The 21,178-nt window shown below is 43.4% G+C and overlaps 1 protein-coding gene across 5 annotated transcripts in view; it reads left to right on the top strand.

Moving 5' to 3' along the window:
* Positions 1 to 10,166, top strand: part of SLC1A2 (solute carrier family 1 member 2) — a 141,263-nt gene extending 131,097 nt beyond the window's left edge. For 3 of the 5 annotated variants that reach the window (XM_037040506.1, XM_037040508.1, XM_037040507.1), the window contains exon 11: positions 780 to 10,166. In XM_037040506.1, coding sequence (XP_036896401.1) covers positions 780 to 851 — 72 coding nt within the window. In that variant the 3' untranslated portion in view covers positions 852 to 10,166. The other 2 variants (XM_037040510.1, XM_037040509.1) reach the window with 2 other exon arrangements.
* The last annotated feature ends 11,012 nt before the right edge of the window (positions 10,167 to 21,178 follow it).

Genomic DNA, 21,178 nt, shown 5'->3' with positions numbered 1-21,178 from the left:
TCTCTCCATTATGTGGAATATCAGTCGTGGGTTTAAGTTTGCACATGACGTTGAGGACAGACAGATGGAAGGTAAGCTAGGACCAACGTAGAAGCAGAGGGGCAAGCCTCCCATTCTGTGGAAGGTTCAGTTCGCTTAGAGCCAGGAAAGCAGCATACAGACAGACAGGCTGGTGATTATATGTAATTACCACGTGTCTGCATTGGAGTCATTTACATGTCCGTGTCCCTGATCTGAGGACTCACTCCCCCCTTTCTATTTTTAATTGTTAAAGCTTGCAGACCTTATTTGGTATCCAACCATCATGCTATCTGATTTTAAAATTGGACATGCATGAAATTCACCTGGCCTCCTTGCAACTGAACCTTTCATATGCATGAGTAAAACTAGCTGCTTAGTTCGGGATTTTTTTTCTCTGTGGTTGTATGGAGTAGCACACGGGCACTATTGTTTAAAGACTGCGTTATTGTGTGACGGGTCTATGGGTAGTCTGACATCCCCACTACCCTAAAAGCATATCAAAACTTATTCTCCAAAATTTCCAAGTGTCTCCAGTCCCTCAATATCAACTCCCAGGGCAAATAAATATAATTTTTTTAACGTTCACAAACCAGTGTTGAGAACCAAGACCAGCTCAAAATCCATTTGTGAGGAACCACATTTAAAACTAACATTGGAGTCGTGTAGTCTAACCTGAATCTTGTGCTCCTCCACATGACCCACGGGGTGTTTTCTGGTTTGCAGCCTGTAAGCTGGATGTTAATGATAATTATTTTCAGGTAACTCTGGCAGCCAACGGAAAGTCAGCAGACGGCAGTGTTGAGGAAGAACCTTGGAAACGTGAAAAATGAGAACGTGACTCTCAGCAAGCTCTTGAATAAAACCCCCAGCGTATCTTATGGTAAAAGAGGATATAAACAAGCTTTCTTTCAAAAGGAAAAAAAATACATGTGTTTCTATGTTTACTTAATCCGTTAGCTGAGGCTTAGAGGATCTGTTGTGAGTCAGTGATAGGCATGGTGCTGTCTTTGCCAAATAATGCTTCGTAACCGTCTAATCTTCTCACTTGTATTATTGTCGGAATGGATGCTGCTGGAGGAATCGGTTTGAATTGAAGACGCATCCTTGCCGGCGTCCCTTTTCTCTCGAGAAGCAGAACTGTGGCTGCTCTTTTCCCAGGGGACACGACTAGAGCACGACACTTCGGGGACTTGGGATGGTGAGCAGACACCCAAGTGTGTCATCGGAGTGTTCTCCATGTTTCACCTTGTTACACACAAGAGATTCTGTCAGAAGCCTCTAGAAGTAGTTCTCCTTCAACGTCTTGTAGAGTTTGCCCCTGTGTTGATCAAAGCAAATACCTGTCTTAGGGAACTGTGACAATTTATCTTCCATGTGCTCTTTGAGCTAAATGTTTCAGAGGGTTGTAGTGGGAGCCATAGTCTTAAAGACAGCTGGTATGGAACCCACGGGGCCTCTGTTCCATCCTACCTAGTCTGTGGACATTTGTTATTGAAATTTCAGAGTGTGTTACATGATTTGCTCTAAATGTGATAATGGATTAGAATGTAATTTGTGTAGAACCACTGTATATATTGTGAAAGGGAGCACATAGCATAAATTTTGACCAGATTCAAATATTCAAATTCATTTATCTTTGGTTTGCATTCATCTGCTATAGTGAAATCAAGAGAGATTATGGTGATCTCTGCTCCAGTTTGTTTCACCCATAAAATTCTGGCTAGGGTTCTAACAAAAAGACGTTTTTGATCCTCAAGTTATTTCCTTCATATTCTCAGTTAACCAGAAGGCCTGACCATTTTACTCTCCTCACATGTGGGGGAAAGTTGTATTGACTATGCCTCTTTTAATACTGTCTCTTGATAAATAGGAAGGCTGCCATTTATCTAGTATGTATTGCAGAAAGCTGTTTGTTATGTTCTATCAAAGCACATAAAACCAATAGCAGGACATAGCTGGAAGCAGAGCCAGGCTTCCTCCCCCGTCTCCCCCATAGAAAGGAATGGAAAACAAGCACATGTGTAAAATTCTAAAAAGGTGACATTCCTATGGCAAAGTCCAGGCAGCTTTGAACTGCAAAGTGGGGATGGAGGATGGCTCCCCACAACTTCACAGGTGGGATGGTATCCAGGCTGCCAAAGTCTGGGGCATAAACAATGTCATTGGAGTAGCACCGTGCCTTGTGTGCTGTAGACACCCACCGTGTCCTGAATGAGTGTGTAAGTTAAAATTTTTCAGTGTCTCTACTATCATTTTCTGTTGAATAACCCATAGTCATTTTCTAAGGTGTCTGGCTTTGGGAGTTTGCAGAGGACGTGAACATGGATCATGGAGAACTAAATCACATTTGACCCTGAGGCATGTTTGGAACCTAGGTCCAGACATGGGAGTCGGGTGGTCATCTGAGACCAGCAGATGGATGCTGAGATAACCAGGAACAGAATCTAAATTCCCCAAAGACAGGCTATTCATGGACATCATATACCCTTTGTTACCTACTCCTTGTGACTTTTCCCTTTCAAATCAGACACCTTTGGGACATACAAAAGACGTGAGACTTTAGGTTTTCTCTTTGTTGTTGTTTTTGTCTCTCAAACCCTGGTTTTGTTGGGTAAAAATCATTATGGGGCAGTATTAAGTGGATTTTTGCTTTTAAAAGATGTCATTGGTCTTTATTTTCATTGGATGGACAGTTAACATCTCTGGCCAAGGATGTGCTGAACTGTAGTTGTGGGAAATGTACCCTTTGCAGCAGATGCTGTGGGTCAAGGGGACAGTTTCTGGATTAAGCTGTGAAACTGTTAAGGGTTGTCTGTACGTGGCATTCGCAAGAGCTTTTCTGAGAGAGGAGAAAGAGTGGGGCAAGGCAGCTAGGAGCTTGTGGGCTTTGCTGTTTAAGGCCAGCTTGGCACACATGTGCATGCTTAAAGGGGTAGTCTAAGGACTGTCTTCCCAAGACTCTGCTTAAATGTCTTCTCCGTTTGCTTTGTTTTCAGCTCTTTCCTAGTCACCCAGTTAGCTTATAAATATATAAGGGGACAATGTGTTCAGAAGAAACAATGTGCACAGCTTAACAAAGTGGATGTTTCTGGTTTGAGACTATATGTAATAAGTTCCATGAGAACATACTTAAGAGATCACATTTAATATGGATTCAACTAATCACATTAAAAATGAACACTTCCTCAAATTCAAGACAAGCCTGACAATCCAAAATGCATGTAGAGCTGAGATATGACTGTGTCCTTTGATTTTTGGGGGGGGGGCTCATTCATTTTTCTCCTTCCATCCATTGGGGTTTTCCTTGCCTCGTATATGTGCCATAAACAGAACACATAGACCCAGGGTATACCTCTGACAACTTTTTCTAAATAGGACATGTGTGACCCGACAGCAATATACCTAGATTGATGTTAGTAGCTCCAGCACAGATATAAATGCTTATAATCATCCATTAATATTTGATGATACATACATGTTATATTTATTTATAGGTATGGCAGGCCAGATACATACACTGCATTCTGTAAGGTTTGTACGTTGGCTTTGGCAAAACCATTTTGTTATAAATTCATTTACTCCTTTTAGGCATCAGAACTGTTTCAGAAGAAAACCAGCTAAGCAGACTTTAATCCTTCCCTCTCTCATTTTTGCCCATGGGGAAACCCAAGGAGAATTATCATTAGATTACCTACTAACAATTCTATGTAGCAAATCTAATGACGTATTTCTCAAGATAAGGCTTTATCTGAGGTCTTTGAGGATGTGCTTCCTTCCCATGCAAAGCGCACCAGAGAATCAAGGCAATCATAGGTCACAGGGAACCTCAATGCAGAACTGCAGGCAGTGACATCCAAGCCAGGTAGCTATCAGATTCAACTCCTTCCGTGCCTTTGGGTGTAGAAACACCGCCCAGAGTCTCATTTCCTGCAGAAGTTAACCATGTCTCATAAAAGACACGTATTTACTTCTGTTGTCCAACTACTAGTTAGCCTGGGTGTTTCTGCAAACCTAGAGCAAGGATACCAAGATGCCTGTGCCTGGATTTAGGCTGGAAGCTGAGAAAGGCTTAGGGGAAATTTAGTCTGGGGCAGATGTTCTCCTGGTAGATAATGCCAGCAATCCCATGACCCAGTGATTTGAGGGCCTCAGGTCATTTCTAATAGTGGATTGAGAAGTATGTCATTTTCATGTGTGTTGAAAGTCAAGAAGGCCTTCCGGAGTTGGGTAACTCACCTACTTGGTCCCCAAAAGGAAGCCCAACCCTGCCATGTTTTTGCAATACCACACTTCCCTCTGTTCTCCATAGCAAAAGTTAGGGTACAATATTTCACTCTTCTCGGAGTCAGAGCTTCTGTCTGAGCTACATTTTCCCAGGAATATAGCAGTAAGTTCAAATAGGTTCGCACACGCGCAGAGAGAACTCTTGTAGTTCTGACTTGCTGAACAAGTCTCAGCAGCTCCTGCCTGTTTTGATCACTAAAAGTGCTCGGCATGTACACCCAGTGGGGATGGCTCTTCCACGCCACTGCTGTCAAACTCGTGGGTCCATGCACTTGTCTGGGTCGCTGCTTTTGCTTCGCTTGTTCTCCAGATGACCTCATCCCGAGATGAGAAAAAGGACCACATGGAAATTTTCAGTTATTATAATACTTGCTCTTTGAATAAGAGTAGTGGAGCCTGGAAGCCTGGGAAGATTAAGTTGAAGCTGAGAGCCTGAAGTCATTCTGAAGTGAGAGTTTTGTAATTCCAGTTGTCATAGGAGAGTAGCGGTCTCCATATCTGTGGTAATTTCTGGCTAACACCTAGAAGGAAGGCTCCCGAGTGCCATCCGGAGTAGGATGCATTATAGGTAGAAATTTCTCATTCTTTTGCCTCCTTTCTTCTTATTCGACATATCATTGTTGCTGCTGAAGAGACAGTTTCGTAAATGACCACGAGCGAGTGCAAGGGTTGGTGATTGAATAGATGACAGGGGATCTTCATTGAATAGTATCTGATTTTATAGCATAACACAGCTAATTTGGGTAATGCCACAGAGATGGTGAGAAATAACACAGTTGGGTAGGGGAAACACATGACTTAGACTCTGCCAGTTGTCAGCTGTGTAATTTATGCAAGTTGCTTTATGCCCAAGCCTCATTTTTTCCCATACATGAAGGGAGGGAGTTGGATTAAATGATTAAAACCAGCTTCCAGCCCTGAGAATCCATGATATTATGATCTCTGCTTTAATTTCTTTTTTCCTAAGAGGCTTATTACTATAAAATATTACTTTATATTTTAAGTCAGAGAGGCCCACAATAATGAGTAATCAATTTGGATTCTTCCCATCCCCTTTGGGAGAAATTAAATTCAAGCCTCTCTCTTTATTGATGTTTTACAAGCTTGGAAGATGGCCACGTTAATCTACCACTTGGTGTTTTGGAACACAAACAGACATGCTTTTATAAAACTGCTCCTTACTTAAACTCACTGTCCAAGTTGAAGTAGCAATTCAGCTCAGGGAAAAATACTGCCAGAGTCACCATGAGGGGACTGGATGCATCTACAGCCTCACTCAAGCTCTTGCATCATTCCTGCTATAGCAACAGAGCCCACTCGAATACCCAAAACGCACAGTTTTCTCCAACAGTCCCAATTGCCAACCCAGTATGGGAGTCTGGGAGCCATTGGCAAATAAACTGAACAGTCTTATGAAATTTGGTGCAAGACTTACTCAATAACAGCAATGGTCTGTGAATGCCTTCCCTCTCTTCCTATACGCAGACACGCACAACCCATGTGCAGCAGGGCCTGAGGCAAGTCCTTTCTCTGGAGAGGTAGACAGAGGTATTTGGTTGAATTCATTTTCCAGTTTTCCTCTTGGTTTGCATCACATCACAGGTAGAAAAGTTCTACCTGACAAGAACAGAATCAGGCTGGCTGTCGCTGCCCTCACCAATGCCTGAGGAGTTTCTAGGATGGATAGGTTGCCTGGTCTGTCTGCAAGGTGCATGCTACCAGCTATGGCCTTGAACAACCTGCTGTACTTCCTGTTTCTGCTGCAGTGAGCCGCTGCTTTTATCCTTGCCCTTTGTCCAAACTGTTGCTAAATATGGAATAGATTTGATGTGTGTTGTGTTGCGAGCACCTTTACCACTAGAGAAGACTTCAGCTCTTTAGATTCAGGGTAACCAGATATAAAACTCGGACTGAAAGGATTGGGTTAGCTTTTTTATCATTACATTTTTAGTACAGAAGACCTGATGCAAGAGCAGCAAGAAAAAGATTATTCCTTAACTGACCCATATATGAACTTGTAGAAAAGTAAGAAAAGCCCCCTTGCTCTTATTTCATTCATTCTATATAACATTCTGAATAATCACTAATCAGTTTTTTGCTGTGTCCAGCCTTGCTTCATCTTCCTACCTCCAGACCAAGTGTCCATTTTGATATTTTAAAAGCCCTTCTGATTGTTGTATAGGGCCCTCCTGTGCTGAGAATAAAACCTGCTACTGGAACAGAACCCACTGCTTTGAGGAATCAGCCCTGGACCTAGGGCATGGGTAGCAATAAGTCTCCACTTCCACTGGAGACACCCCAGTTCCTGGGTGAGTGGTGGAACGTAGCAGGTCACTGACACCCTTGTCATCGTCCCCCACAGAGATGGGGATGATGCAATCAGAGCCGCGCTCCTCCTGGGGCTCCATTTCTTCTCGCAGCAACCATTTAGCCTGGCTCCAAAACAGCCCGCTGCCTTTGGTAGGAGAGATGCACAGACCAGCCAAGGAAGGCAGTCGAGTGTGTCTCTGAGGTTTCTCCCCGTGGAGTGAATTCCCTGAGAAGGAAGATCAGAAAGCCGGCGCGCTGGTCGCTCAGTGTTCCAGAAGAGTATATTCCCCACCAGGAACTCATCCTTAGGCATCCGGGCCTTCCCACAAATCCCCTGCACGCGCTCCCTTCCTCCTTCCCCGGGTGAACCTCACCACGTTGCACAACACAGACCAGATTATCTGGTCACTTTAGAGATGTGTATATAAAAAAACTACTTTTGTGAGAATTTTTGTATATTGTTTTTCTATTTGTTTTCTACAGCTTGAGGAGAGAGCTGGCGAACTGTGAATCTAATTTGATCTTGCTGTCTGCAGATCTATTTTGGCATCCTGATAAGAATCTACGCTACTAGAGCCGATATATTGCCCTCCATCAGTATTGCACCCCACACTCACAGATTCCTTCAGCCCAATCTTATATTCTTTTTTAAAACAAATCCCTGGGCTTCTTTGCTATTATTTATAAAGAGCATGAGAAAATGTATTTATAGTCCTGGATATTATATGTTTAATATTGAGTTAGCCTTTAATAATGTTACAGGTTTGTATCTATTCTTCATAAATCATAAAGAACTCAGTGTAGGCTGAATTCCTCTATTTAGTATCTGTAATTTTGCAGACAGATATTTTCTTATGGTATTTTCTATATAACCACATATGTAGAATTATAACCAATTACCGCACAAGAAGTTTCGGCAGCAACTTAGAGCTACCAGTTGTTTCCTGAGCCACATTTAAAAAATGCAGGGATCTAATCCTTTGTGATGCAGTGAACAAAATGACCGTAAAGAACAAGGAATCCTTAAAACCCTTCTCTGATTAGGATATCCATCTTACCAGCTGGTCTTTGTAACTCGAGGGATGGTGCTGACTTCTTATTTTGGACACCAAGCCTTGTTTTTCCAGTTAAGCATTCAAATTATACTTTTCTCCAAGATGCTGGAAAAGAAAGCGATAATAGCAGGATCATCTCTATCCCAGAGTCTCCCATTCCTTCTTAATGATTTATGTAAAAACTGGCTTGGGAAAATTTGAACAGCTGAGATTGAGGTTAGTGCTAGGAAGCAAATCAGGACAGATCTATTGCAGTTCATTCTTGCCAAGAAAACTGGTAATAAATGTCACATCGTTATGTGAATTGGACACATATTTTCAGGAAAAAAAAAGAAGCAATCCTGGGGCTATAGGTGGGAGCTTAATTTCATACTGAAATTGTTCAGAAGCAGCCCAGGTACATTCTGTCCTCGGGTGAATAACAATCTATGTCATTTCCCAAGGCAAATCAATAGCCACTTCAAAGGGGGGTCTTCCTTCCACCTTCCTACCTCCAGACCAAGTATCCATTTCGATATTGTTAAAAGCCCTTCTGGTTGGTATACAGGGCCCTGGTGTGCTGAGAAGAAACCCCACTGCTCTGCAGAGTCAGCACTGGCCCTAGAGCCCATGTAGCAACATGCCTCCCCTTCCACTGGAGACAGCCCAGTTCCTTCCACCAAACACACTTTCCAATAGGCTTATAGGGCTAGTATTCTTGCCATGTTTTAAGATGGAGTCACTTCCATAGTGAGTGTACTGGGATATATTTGAGCTTGCTCCTCATCAAGCAAACAGATTAGAAGTTCCCTCAACTGGCAACAATTGTACCTGTGATTTCCAAGTACAGATAGCTGTCAAAGCATGAAGTTCTTGTGTGTACACAGTAACACTTGGTTCACGCATGAAGAACAGTGCCTATGCACTTGCGTAGCAATACTGTAGGTATCTATGTGTAATTTCAGTGAAATGGTGCATAGATATAATTTAAATGTTGTTCTTGACTGCTCATCTCAGTGTAGTAGACTTCTTGACTGGTGTTTTGAAAACCCTTGTTTTCCTTTTTAGAGACCTAGCAGTGAGTCAGTTCTCCTTTCTCTTTATGTGATTTGGGGACGTATATCAGTGAAGAACTTATCCATGAATCCTTTGTACGGACGATTGAAGTTTGTATGCATCCAGCATCTTTGTAGACAAGCAATTCAGAGCAAGGGAGAGTTAGCTGTGGGCCATGATCCTCCGTGAAAAGTCATCTGCCACCTGTATAGTGTATGGTGAATGCATCTGTGGGACTCTTGATTGTCTAAGCTGAGCCAGGTTTAACATGAGGACATTTATCTACAGCCCTCCTCTGCTTGGTGGACGGGGCTCAGGGACACAGAAGGTTAGTCTGCTTCTGTGTGTGTGAGCATCGCATCCTCAGGTAAAGGTCTGTCTCTTTGGTTGCCAAATACTGATCGTCATGCTCATGACTTAAAGGTTCAGAAGAGCCTTGTCTCCCTTGGTTTCTTGAGTCATGGTACTGAAAAGATATTTCCTGACTGGCTGCCACGTCGGCCAAACCCCACAAAAGCACAGTCCTGGCAGTAAAACTGCACAGGTGTCAGTGAAAGCTAGGGCATGAGAAGCACAGGAATGGTCAGTGTACAGCTTTGGGGTTGCAGAAAGGCAACTGATAAAGCACAGATCCCACATACGTGAAGGGAGTATGAACTCTACCTAGTAGGCTCTGTGTGCATGTTTTGAGTGACTGGAGGTGACATTAACTAATGCAATGATACACTTGCTGCCTAAAACGCGCATTCTGTCTACTTATCACTAAATGGGATGCTGTGGGGTCTATGGTTCCAGTAACCCCCTTTTCCTCTGCAAGAACAGAGAAGAACGGCCAGGTGCATTTGGACCTCCTCTCTTTCCACAAGAGGAGTGAAGCCTAAGAGATCTCCTAAGGGCGCAAAGTACGTTAATTTTCAGTGTCTTCTCCAGTGATTGAAGTGAGAGGTCTATGTGTGGTGGACAGCCACACTTTTCCTTGAAAATGTGGCTTCTTCAACTCTGTCCAATTCAGGGTAGAACCCTTATTGAAGGAAAGCTAGCCCTTGGGCAGGATTTTCTCCGAAGATTCTTGTGTGTCCAGAATAAAAGATAAGAATGATTGTTTTCCTCATATTCACAATCCCTGTTGGTCTGAAGTCATGTAGCATAGAGCATCTATAGCACATAGTGTATAAAGACTAACGAAGGAACAAAAGTAAAAACGTCAACTAAATTTGTGGGTTGTTTGTCGTGTATGGTACTAGGGAATGCCTTGTTGGCAAAGCACATTTTGGGTAGTTGGGGTCTTTTGTCTTCACCTTTACCTTTCTTACAATGTGGACTGATTACTGTAACATTTCACGTATAAAATAACTGGATATTCTTTCTATACTGGAAATAATCTGTGAATCCAAGATTTCACTAAGTGTTTTAACTTTTATGTATATATATCTCTCATCAATAAATGTGGATTTCAATTTCTCTTGGTTGCTGTCTGCCTTGCCTTCCGTTCCCATTTTCAACTAGTCTTGTTTCCCTGGTAAAGGCCTCCAGTGTTCCTTTTGGAGAAAATTGAGGATTGAAAACCGCAGTTCCCAAATAAAGATTTTCTAGGAAGTCTAGATATATATTGGAGTCACATCTTATGGTCTAAAATTGGTAGGTTGGACAAATATGGCGCATAATCAAAATGATCCCTGTGGACCAGTCATCATGGATGGACTGACCCTCAAATCTTAGCGATTTAAAACAACCAAGGTTTATTTTTGCTTATGCAGCACGTCCATCACAAGTTGACAGAGGGGCTCTTTTCCAGTGTCATCTGTACCAAGTCGGAGAGGGTCTGAGAGGGACTTCATCTATAAGAACCTGGGAAATCTTACACGGACCCTCACATGCTACACACCTCACTCCTGCTCATAATTCCATGGCCAAAGCCAGCGACATCGCTCCCCCTAACTTCAAGGGGGCAGGGAAGTTCAGCCTTACGAGGTGCCCAGGAAGGAAACTGGAAGTAGTTGGTGAATAGCTCTAATGACTATCAGTTTACAAAAATTCCTTCGATCATTCATAAAGGATAGGGTCCACACACACAGTTTTTCAGTAAAGCCCAACACGGCAAATCCTAATCTAGGATTGGAAAAAACATTGCTGTGGCGGGACGTGGCAAGCATTTAACAGTCATGTTGTAGAAATAAAACGCATGGTCTTCAGAAGTAGCATAATGAGATTCTCAAGCAAAGGAAGCATATATGTTTTCATTCCCATATATATATATATATATATAGGAATGAAAACCCAACAAGAGAATGGCAGCAGGTTTTCACTCCGGGGCACCCCCAGTTTGAAGAGGATGGCTTGAATTGTTGAATTGTTCTCTCTCATTCTTCTTGCGGTGGGGGGACGGAGGCACATATTTGTTTTTAAATAAATAAAATACATAGATGTGATACATTGCAATCCTTTCCCACAGTGTCAGCAATGTACTTAAATTGCTGATGAAAATGGACACTTCATTGGAAAAGACATCCTTTTCCTTCCTTTGGATTCAAGTCCACAGCACGTGCCTGTTTCACATGTCATTAAAATCTTATTTACAGGAAATGTGTTCATCAGTAAAAATCCAGGTGGCCATTCCATTTCATGGTAGAGTCACAGATCAGAGCTGTGGCAAACTTAACACTTTAGTATGGATACAATTTGGTCAATCCCGAGCACTCCATCAAAAGAGGGCACAGCCAGAGAGAACTTGACTGCGCTTGCTCAGAGGGTATGATCCCCATATTTCTTATCTTTTCTTCTGCAACAGAGGTGTTTGTTCCATTCATTGTCATTGCTAAGGACAGTTACATGTTGCTTTTACTTACCACTGCAAAAAAGAATAATAATTTGGGGGGTGAGGATGGAAGGAGGAATTGCGGAGTAAGAGTTACGAAAAAGGACTTCTGATCTCTGCAGTCAGTAAAAAGCGGAAGGAGCACGGCCAAGTCCCTTTGCACGTTGGAAGTCATTTCTGTCTGTAGGAAATTAGGGATTTGGATTAAATAATGTCGAAACTTTTGAACTCTTAAATTTGAATCCTATCAGCCAGGTAAGTCATCATGACTACAGATAGGTTATTTTTTTATCTTATTATTTTAACATAATATCTCATACATACAATAGAATATATGTAACTGCGTGTATCTAAGCTATAATACCAGTTGATATAGAAGCATACAACCCCATTACTCAGGATGAGAACTAGAACATCACCAGTAATTGCCCTTGACCTTTGTGTAGCTCCTTTATCCCATTCACCTGCTTTACTGCCCAGAGGAAACTGCAGCTAGGAATTTTGTGTTTCTCATTCCCCTGCTAAAAAAAAAAAAAAGATTCATCTTACATGGATGTGATGCCTAAACAAGCTTTGTTTATTTCTGAACTTGATAACAAGAGTATTGCCCTGCATGTCATTTTTTTGAACGTGCCTCTTTTCTGGTGAACATTGTGTTTCTCAGCACACCCAGGCTCTTACAAGTAGCTGTATTTGGTCCATTTGCACTGCTGTATAGTATAGTGTAAAATGTGCCACACTTCGGTTATCCATTTTCCTGCCAGTGGACAGTTGCCTCGTTTCCAGTTGTTTTTTCTGGGTCGAACGACCAGTGCTGCTATGAACATTCCTGTATATGTCTTCTGGGTGCCTGACCTGGGGAGGCTTGGACATGTGCTCCCAGATACACTATTTAAAAAACCTGGGTACATGCATGTGCATGTGGCGGGAAAGTTTCTACTCGAATCCTCCACCTAACAGTCCATGGCCCCTCCGTAGGCCCATTTGCGGACCGCTGCTGCAACCCCCGGCAGCCCACACAGTGTTTAAGGGAGTCCGTCTCCTTAAAAGGAATATTGAGGCAGGCAAAACCTCAGTGTTTGTAGGAAGGGAATGTAAGTTTAAAGATGAAGGTTTCTTTCCTCAAGCTCACAGGGTAATAAGGCCTTTGAGCACAGCTCTGATGGTAGCCAGGAAGCCCATTAAGTCTCTAATGTCTTCGAACCGTAGGGTGCTAGGCCAGGCCAGCTCCACCACCTTTAGCAGGGTCTTTGCTGGGATGTGAAAGGTTGTCTGAAAGAAAAAGTTACAGGAAGTAACGCAATCTTCCCGCGTACGCCAAGAGCCACTCGTGGGCCCTTGGGCTATGGCTGCTCGCTCCACAGTGGAAGACTGGAGAACTATGCAGAGCAGTGTATCTGCCAAGGACGAGCTGTGTGGCTTTCACGTAAGGCATTGAACTTCTGGGCACCTCTCCGTCCAGGCACAGTGACATAAACAGGAAGCCAGGATTCTGTCCCTCAAAGAACCTCAGGTGGCAGAAGATTCAGTGACCTTCAGTGGAGCGTTCTCGAGGTGTGCCCCCCATTTGTAGCGTCTCGGCCCAGACAGGAAGGCGTGGGTGGAAATGCCCATGTATTGGACGTGAGCCCTTAGAGAATAGAAGGCTGGAGTCCCTCGCAAAAATGCAAATGTCTGCCCTGGCTGGTGTAGCTCAGTGGATTGAGCTCGGGCCTGTGAACCACTCGATCACGGTTCGATTCCCAGTCAGGGCACATGCGGGGGTTGCAGGCCAGTTCCCAGCAGGGGACTCATGAGAGGCAACCATACATTGATATTTCTCTCCTTCTGTCCTTCCCTTCTTCTCTAAAGATAAATAAATTAAAATCTTTAAAAAAACCCGCAAATGTCTTTAGCCTGATAATTTACTTCCTGGTAGTTTTTAAAGTTCAGTGAATTCCTCCTCCCACAGAAGCAGTGAGGGGCCATATTTCCCATGTCTTTTTTTTTTTTCTTTTTTTAAACTGAGCCACAGAGTCAGGCTTAAATTCAGGAATGTTTTTTTGGGTCCACGCTGCTTGTCCGAAAAGAATATGAAGAGAATAAACCCGTCCAATGTAAATGCTGTTCTTACTTTCAAATGTTTAAAAGTAATGACTTTAAACTCTTACGAATTCCAAAAAGCAGACAAATAAAATGTGACTGTGCCTCACCCTCTCTCTTTACTGGGTCAGAATGAATACGTTAAACCCAAAGATCTATTTTTGTCCCTGATTTGAGGTAATCAGATGTTAGCCTTCCAAACGTTGCCTGGAAAAATCTGGTGTCCTCCAGTTGAAGGGAAAAAGGCAAATATAGAACTGTAGTCGTTGGTGGTGCACTCCTTTCGTAGCATGACCTGGCTCCCCTGGAATTCGCCAACGGTCTCTGTCACTTCCCAGATGTTTTCCAGGCCCGGATTACATACTGGTCACAGAGGGAGGGGCCGTGAAATTTCCAAATTTCCTACATCTGCGTGAAAAGTTCCGCTGGAAGCCCGTCTCCTGTCTCCAGCTGCTTGTATATCCTTCTGATCCCAAACTAACCACTCATGTTGGTGAAGAGGGCAGAGGCCACTCCAGACTGGAAGTCAGAAAGGATGTCAGAGGGTAAATAGGTGAAGTTTAGCCATGGCTTTTTGCAGAGGGACGATGAGGAAATTGATACCCTGCTTTAAAATGAATCAGAGGTAGCGCAGTGGCAAACCAAGATTAAACCCTGCCCAGCTGTCGGCCATTGGATTATACAGTTTGTCTCACTCTCCTCCTCTGTAGGATGGGCTGATCATGCCTGTGATACAGGGGGCTTGATGAGAGAACACCTATAAAGTAGTTAGCACAGCACTTGGCTCATATTAAGTGTTCACTTAATCTGATCTGTCACAACCATCATCATCGATGTTACCATTCTCAGCATTATTGATCACAGCTTCTTAGGGACAGTCTGGAAGAAGCCATGCTTCCTCTTTCTCCATCTGGCCTCTTTTCTAACTACATCACATGAACACTAGCATGTAACCCAGGGCTCGGCTGGCCTTCCCCAAAATCTGAGCTTTGTTGACAGACCTCTCCTGACCCAGCCTGGGCTAATGCTGCCTCAACTCCTGGTGACACTTCCTAGACATCATGAACCTGCACTACCCGATGTCACAGATGCCCCTCTACACTTTCCACTGTTATTTGCCAAGACTCCAATTCTTGGCAGCGAGGGAAGACACTGGATTTCTTTAGGGGAAGAACGTGAATCTCAGCCTGAATCAAGTGGCCTCTCACTAGGATGGGAGACTGAGCTGGCTCTCCCAGCGAGAAACAGGGCATCCAGAAATGAGGCGATCTTGTCTTTACTGGAGAAGTTCCCCGGGGAGTCCCCAGCTCACAGTGCTGCATGTACTAGAAGAGACAAATGTCATGAGAAAGGCTACTTCTGTGGAATGTGCTCAACCCAGCAGGACCCTCCAGAACTCCCTTGGCTGGGTGTATTCCCAGCAGCTTCTCTTCCCATCATCTCTTTCTCCTCTGCCCTATGTTCTTTTACAAATGGCATTCGCTTTCTCCCCGGACAGCTTTAAGAACAGGACACAGAAGAAACTTTTTGGAGATTTTTCAGGGGGAGCTCCTCCATTTCCATTACATCAAAGTGGTGGCCTTCTACAGTTTTCAGCAATGCAAGGGCATGACCACTTCATACAGACACAAGGCCTATTATTAGTAGTATAACCACGTGTCTGAAATATCACTTAGTGACATGGAGTGAAAAGAACATGTTTTTATATATCTAAAAAATACAGACACATATACACAAATGATTAATAGTAGCTTTTGTCTTAGGTGCAATCTCTAGAAGCAGCACCTGAGACAGGATTCAAGTTCCCACAATTTTTCTTTTTTTGAAAGAGAATTTTTCAGGAAACTCTATAAAGGCATGAGGGAAACAGCTAGGAAAGAGAAAGAGCTGAGCAAAAAGACAGTCTCAGCAAAAGTTTAATTTTGAGTTGTTTGTGCTTGAGGAAAAGGAGACTTGTCTTGGAGCACCCATGTAAGTCAGGCATTGTGGGAGGGAGACATCCCTACCAGGGTAAGGCAGGTCCTCTCTGCAGAGAGCCATTCTCTAGAGAAGGAAGGAAGCTGAGTGTTATTAGTTGTCAACGCATCAGAGGGGCAGCGATTTTCAACCAGTGTGTTGCAAGAATTTTTAAAACATGCAATACCTGACTATTTGGTCAGGGGGCACTGACCTCTTTTGCTTTAGATTGTCAATTTTTTTTTTAAATGACAATAGCCAACACAACAATAGCTGTCTGGTGTGAATGAATCAAAATTATGCCTATTTTTTGTCAGATTGGCAAAAAATATATTTTTGGTGTGTAGCAGAATTTTAGTAATTAACTAGTTTATGCATGCCAGGAGATGAAAGAGGTTAAAACTCGCTGAGTTAGGGGATGGGCACACTAACCAGAGAAAGGGGATCAGGGTCAAATACCCACAGTGTCTACTAAACCTTTCATTCCACACAGGCCCACCACGTGGCAGGTTCTTGTATACATCATTAGGACATTCAGTTCTCCTGACATTTCTGTGAGTTAGGTGTTATCGCCCTTCTTATTTTACAGGTAATGAAGTTGAGAATCAGAAACATACACAACTAAGAAGCTGGCTGGCAGATACTTCTAGTTCCAATGCCTCCCACTGTCCTGGCTCTGTTTTCCAAAACAACCCAGCAGAGCATATTACCTGCCATGTCACCAATTTTTCATGGTGTTTGAGCCTCCATGATGAGTGCAATATTTCTCGATGTCTAATCTTCAAGCCCCATTATGCATGAGATTAAAGACACTCAAAGAGGATGGGTCATCCCTGTCATCCCATAAGATCCAACATCACCCTCTTAGCAGCTCCTTGGAGCCATGAAACTCGTGTTTGGTAAAGAGGACATCTTAAAGGACACCTGGAGCCCTGACAGGCACCTACAGTAGTAGCTGACCACATAGTTGGAACAGATTATTCTCTTCTCCAAAGTGCTCCCTAAATCAACAGGCCACTGAGTGTCATCTTGAGTGTCACCTTTGATCAACCGGGACTAAAGGAGATTCTCGGGCACTATCTATGCTCGATAGGAAAGAACCACAATTGATTACTAATGACTGAAAGGCAGAGGGAAGGGGGAGAGATTCCTGCTTGTCTTCCAACTGTCTCCCTTAATTCTATAAGGATGAGTTGTTTGCTGTGACAAACCACACTCAAGTCTGGGTGAGCTTCAGCAAGATAAGCTTATCATTGGCTGATACCATTGTTCTACCACAAGTCTGCGAAGGCATTTCTGCTGACTGCAGTTACTCAGGCACTCTAGGGCCTAAGCCAGCCTATTTTAAATAGGTTTGTTGCCATGCCAGTGGGGAAAAGGTTTCTAGGAATATCCTGATGGGAGAAGTTCAATGTCCTCTCAGCTCACAACTCTTTGGCCACGACTAGTCACATGGACCCACTCAGCTTCCAGAGAGAATGAAATGCAACCCCATGTTCTCAGAGTGGAGGAGATCCAGGAACATTTGTTGAACAAAGTTAATAAATTATCACAGCCCACTTCTCTGGTCACCCAGTATTACTATTTGGTGCATTCTGTTTTCCAAATGCAAAATGTACTCAGCAACTTCCCAAGGGAGAACACTTCAAACTTTCCTCCAGTCAGGGCATCCAGCTCAAAGTCCAGGATCTAGGGGTGATGCATGCTAAGTTCCTATGTGTGGTTCAGACACGGCTCCCGTTGGCCCAGGAGTCAATGGAGAGCAAATACACATGCACCACAGTTCCTTCCCTCCCCTCCACCATCCACATGCACGCTCCAACGGTGACCTAGGACAGTTTAGTCACTTTAAAGACTCCCATCAGTGCTCAGTTATCTGAAGCTTTTCTCCGTGTACGCCCCAGCCTTCATGATGGTAGTGATCAGCCTGGACCGCTCCATGGCCATCATGAGACCCCCTGGCTGTGAGCAACAGCAGGCTGGGACAGTCTTTGATTGGCCTGGCATGGCTCCTCAGTGGTCTCTTTGCTGGACCGCAGGTAAACCACCATCGTGAACTTGTTAGTCTATGGCAGTCGCAGATTTCCCATCTAAACTCGAGTGTTGTATTATTGTGCATCACATTAAGTACTGCATTGTTGTTGTGCTTGGGCTCTGGACATCTGAGGGTAGGGTTTAATCCTGGTGCTGTTACTGTGGCAAATTTCTTAACCTCTTTGGGTTCTAGTCCCTTTATTTATAAAATAGAGGTAATGCTTAAAAAAAAAAGACTCCCATCAGGAACGAGTGGAAGACTTCCAAGTCACTGAACCGTAACACTGCAAAAATCCTGGGGAGCAGACATTAGAAACCCCCTGTACTACGAATGGGGAACATTCCCTGACTATGTTCTATTCTGACTCCCTAGAAGGGCTTCCACAGTCCGTTTTCTGCGTGGCCTTTAGTCCACCTCCTAGAAAACCCTTCCTTTCCCGTTATACTCTGTTGCTGCTCCTAAGAAGAGAGTATCCAGGAATAATCTCTCCTGTGGTGACATCCTCTACTTTTTGCTCAGAGAAAGTTAAGGTCCAGGGCTCCTTTAAAGTCTTACTCAGTCACAGGGTTTTCTAGTTATAGCCTATGGCTTCTTTGGCCCCACAACTCTTAAATTTTTCGCTGGCTTTTATCTGTTTGCCTCTAGTTTCATAGACCAAAAGCACAATCACAGCCCCTCTAGAAACATGTCTCTTAACTGTGGGAACCTTGAGCCAATCAGCCTTAAGGCAGAGAACCATGTCCTATGATACATTTGGGCGGGGGGTGGGGGAGGCGGCTTTTAGTGAATAAATCATCTATTTTATCTTTTATTGTTCGGGGTTGCAAAGCAGTTGCCCTTTCTAACTCTCCAAAGTTCACATTCTAGAATCTCTCTTGCCCTCTGGCAAGCAATGAACATATTTGAGATGACAGCTGCTCCGCTCATCAAGGCTCGAAGTGGCTATGGTGACAGAGCCCGTCTGGGACCTGCGATGGGCATACAGCATGAGTGAGCAGTAAACCTTTGTGCTGGGGCCACAGAAAATTTTCAGTTGTTGTTTCTGTAAACAACCTGCTGATATATTAGGCAAATTTGTCTCCTGCTCTGGGGTTTCAGCTTAGATTTTTCCTCTCTGTTGTAGCCTCATTTGGAAACAAAATTAAGCACTTTTTATGAGCCAGTAACTCTCTAATGATGCCTATAGAAATGATGTATGTTCTACTGTCCTGAAAAAAGGAGAATTCAATCACCAAAGACTTCTCAAGTCAGGAGGGAGGAGAAGGCAGCATAGATAAAGGTAGTGGCAGCTGACGGAATATAAAGTTGTTTCTCTAAGGTTGAGGCCAGAACGTTACAGAATTACAAAAAAAAATTTTTTTTTCTGCACCAATTTCAAAACAATCAGTCAGAGCAGCAAGAAGAAAAATACCAAAAACCAAGAATAGTGTAAGCAGACTCTAGGAAAACTTCAAGTGTTCCAACATTCACATCACAGGGGTGTCATATGGAGAAGAGAAAGAGCAAGAAATTGGAAATCTATTTGAAAAAATAATGAAACTTACCTCATTTGGTAAAGGAAATAGATGTGCAAGTCCAGGAGGCTCAGTGAGTCCAAACAAGATGTATTCAAAGAGGCCCACTCCAGGACACATCATAATTAAAATGCCAAAGGTTAAAGATAAAGAGAGAATCTTAAAAGCAACAAGAGAAAATCAGTTAGTTACCCACAGGGAAGTTCCCATAAGACTGCCAGCTGTATTCTCAAAAAAAACTTTGCAGGCAAGAAGGGGCTGGAAAGAAGTAATCAAATTTGAAAGGCAAGATTGCTCTACCTAGCAAAGCTATCACTTAGAATTGAAGGGCAGATAAAAGCTTTCCAGAGAAGGAAAAACTAAGGAGTTCATCATTACCAAACCATTATTAAATGAAATGTTAAAGGGACTTATCTCAGAAAAAGAAGAATACCAAAACTATGAACAATAAAATGACAATAAATACATATCTATCAACGACTGAATTGAAAAAAACAAACTAAACAAACAAGAACAGAGACAAAATCATTGATGGTTGCCAGATGGGAAGGCTTTAAGGGAATGAATGAAGAAGTGAGGGGTTTAAGAAGCACAAGTAGGTAGTTACAGAATAGCCACGGGGATATAAAGTACAGTATAGGAAATGGAGTAGCCAAAGAGCTCACCCACATGACCCAGGGACATGAACAATGGTGCGGGGATTGCCTGAGGGGGTGGAGGGGACAAAGAGGGAAAAACAAGGACAACTGTAACAGCATAAACAATAAAATACAATTTTTAAAAAAGGGACATAAAAAATAGCTGTGCTTTTGGAAGTTAAAATGATGTTTTTATTTATAAAAATGGCTGAAAACTACTGTTACACCTTTTTTTCCCCCCCATGGAATGAGTCTCTAGCTATTCTCTATGGAGGTGGAAGTCAGGAAGATGGATTTGCCTCCTTCTCCAGCTGGATTCCTGCTGTGGGGAAATGCTCACCCTGCCTAGTGGGGCACATGGAGAGTGCTGATGTTCAATGTTAATTGAGCATTTATTAGGTGCCAGACACTGCTCTGTGTATACCTTTATTCATATCCTCACAATGACTCTACGGCATAGGTACCTTTGTTAGCCCCATTTCCCAGATGGAAAAACTGAGGCCCAAATATGCTTAGATGCCCTCAGGCATAATGCCTACTCAGTATTTAATAATGAGGGAGGAAAGGACAACCCTCCTTTACTGTTCTCTTGGATACTTGGGGCTGAAAGGCAGATTAATTTCGCAAGAACATTGCCATCACAGCTTCCATAGTTTAGCTCTGCCACTGGACAGAGTTCCTATGTTCCTACAGCTGTGAAGCTCTCTTCCCTTCTAGCTTATCTGCGTGCCATTTGCTCAAGATTCAGAGTCCTGGGCAGCAGGGTCCTTTTGGCCAAGCTTGTCCAGTTCAAGCCTAAGTCATGCTTTTGTGTTCCTCACTCTCAGTTCAGTTGGTGCCTCTGACATAGGCACCGCCACAGGGCTGGGGACCTCCTCTCAGAGATACTCACTCTGCACATACTCTGGGTTACAACTTCCCACACCAGCTAAACCAAGAAGCCCTCTACTTTCTGGCTCCCAAAATCAGCTGAGATCTCTTTCTCTGCTAAAGTGCCCTCTTTCCTTCCTCTTCTATTTGTCGCTCTATGCTCTTTCAATATGTTTGCTATCATTTGAGTAAGTCTTAGGAAGGAAAGTGGGCTTCGTGGGAAGTCCGAGGTGAAATATTCATCCTCAAATGGAGCAACAGTGCACACTGCACCCCTTCCAACTGGCAGCGCTGGGCCAGTGCTTAGCCACTCCCCATGGAGCCCCTGCTTACAGACAGCACTGCATAAGAAACTCATACACTCCAGTGCTCCACTAGCTAGCGATGTCCACTTCGACAACTTGGTGGCATTCTGCTGTTTAGCAGCTGGCCTGGGGAATATATTCCCAGCTTCATTCCAGGTTATGACTTAGATTGGAAGTAACCAGACATCACATCTCCATTCAAATACTCTGGAAACACGTCCCAAATACAACCAGTGAATTAGATTCCCCTTTTTCTGC

Source organism: Sturnira hondurensis, unplaced genomic scaffold (assembly GCF_014824575.4).
Source record: "Sturnira hondurensis isolate 20B ecotype Veracruz unplaced genomic scaffold, ASM1482457v3 Scaffold0002638, whole genome shotgun sequence".
In the NCBI taxonomy this organism is placed as follows: Eukaryota; Metazoa; Chordata; class Mammalia; order Chiroptera; family Phyllostomidae; genus Sturnira; species Sturnira hondurensis.
This window is presented reverse-complemented; position numbering and strand designations above follow the sequence as displayed.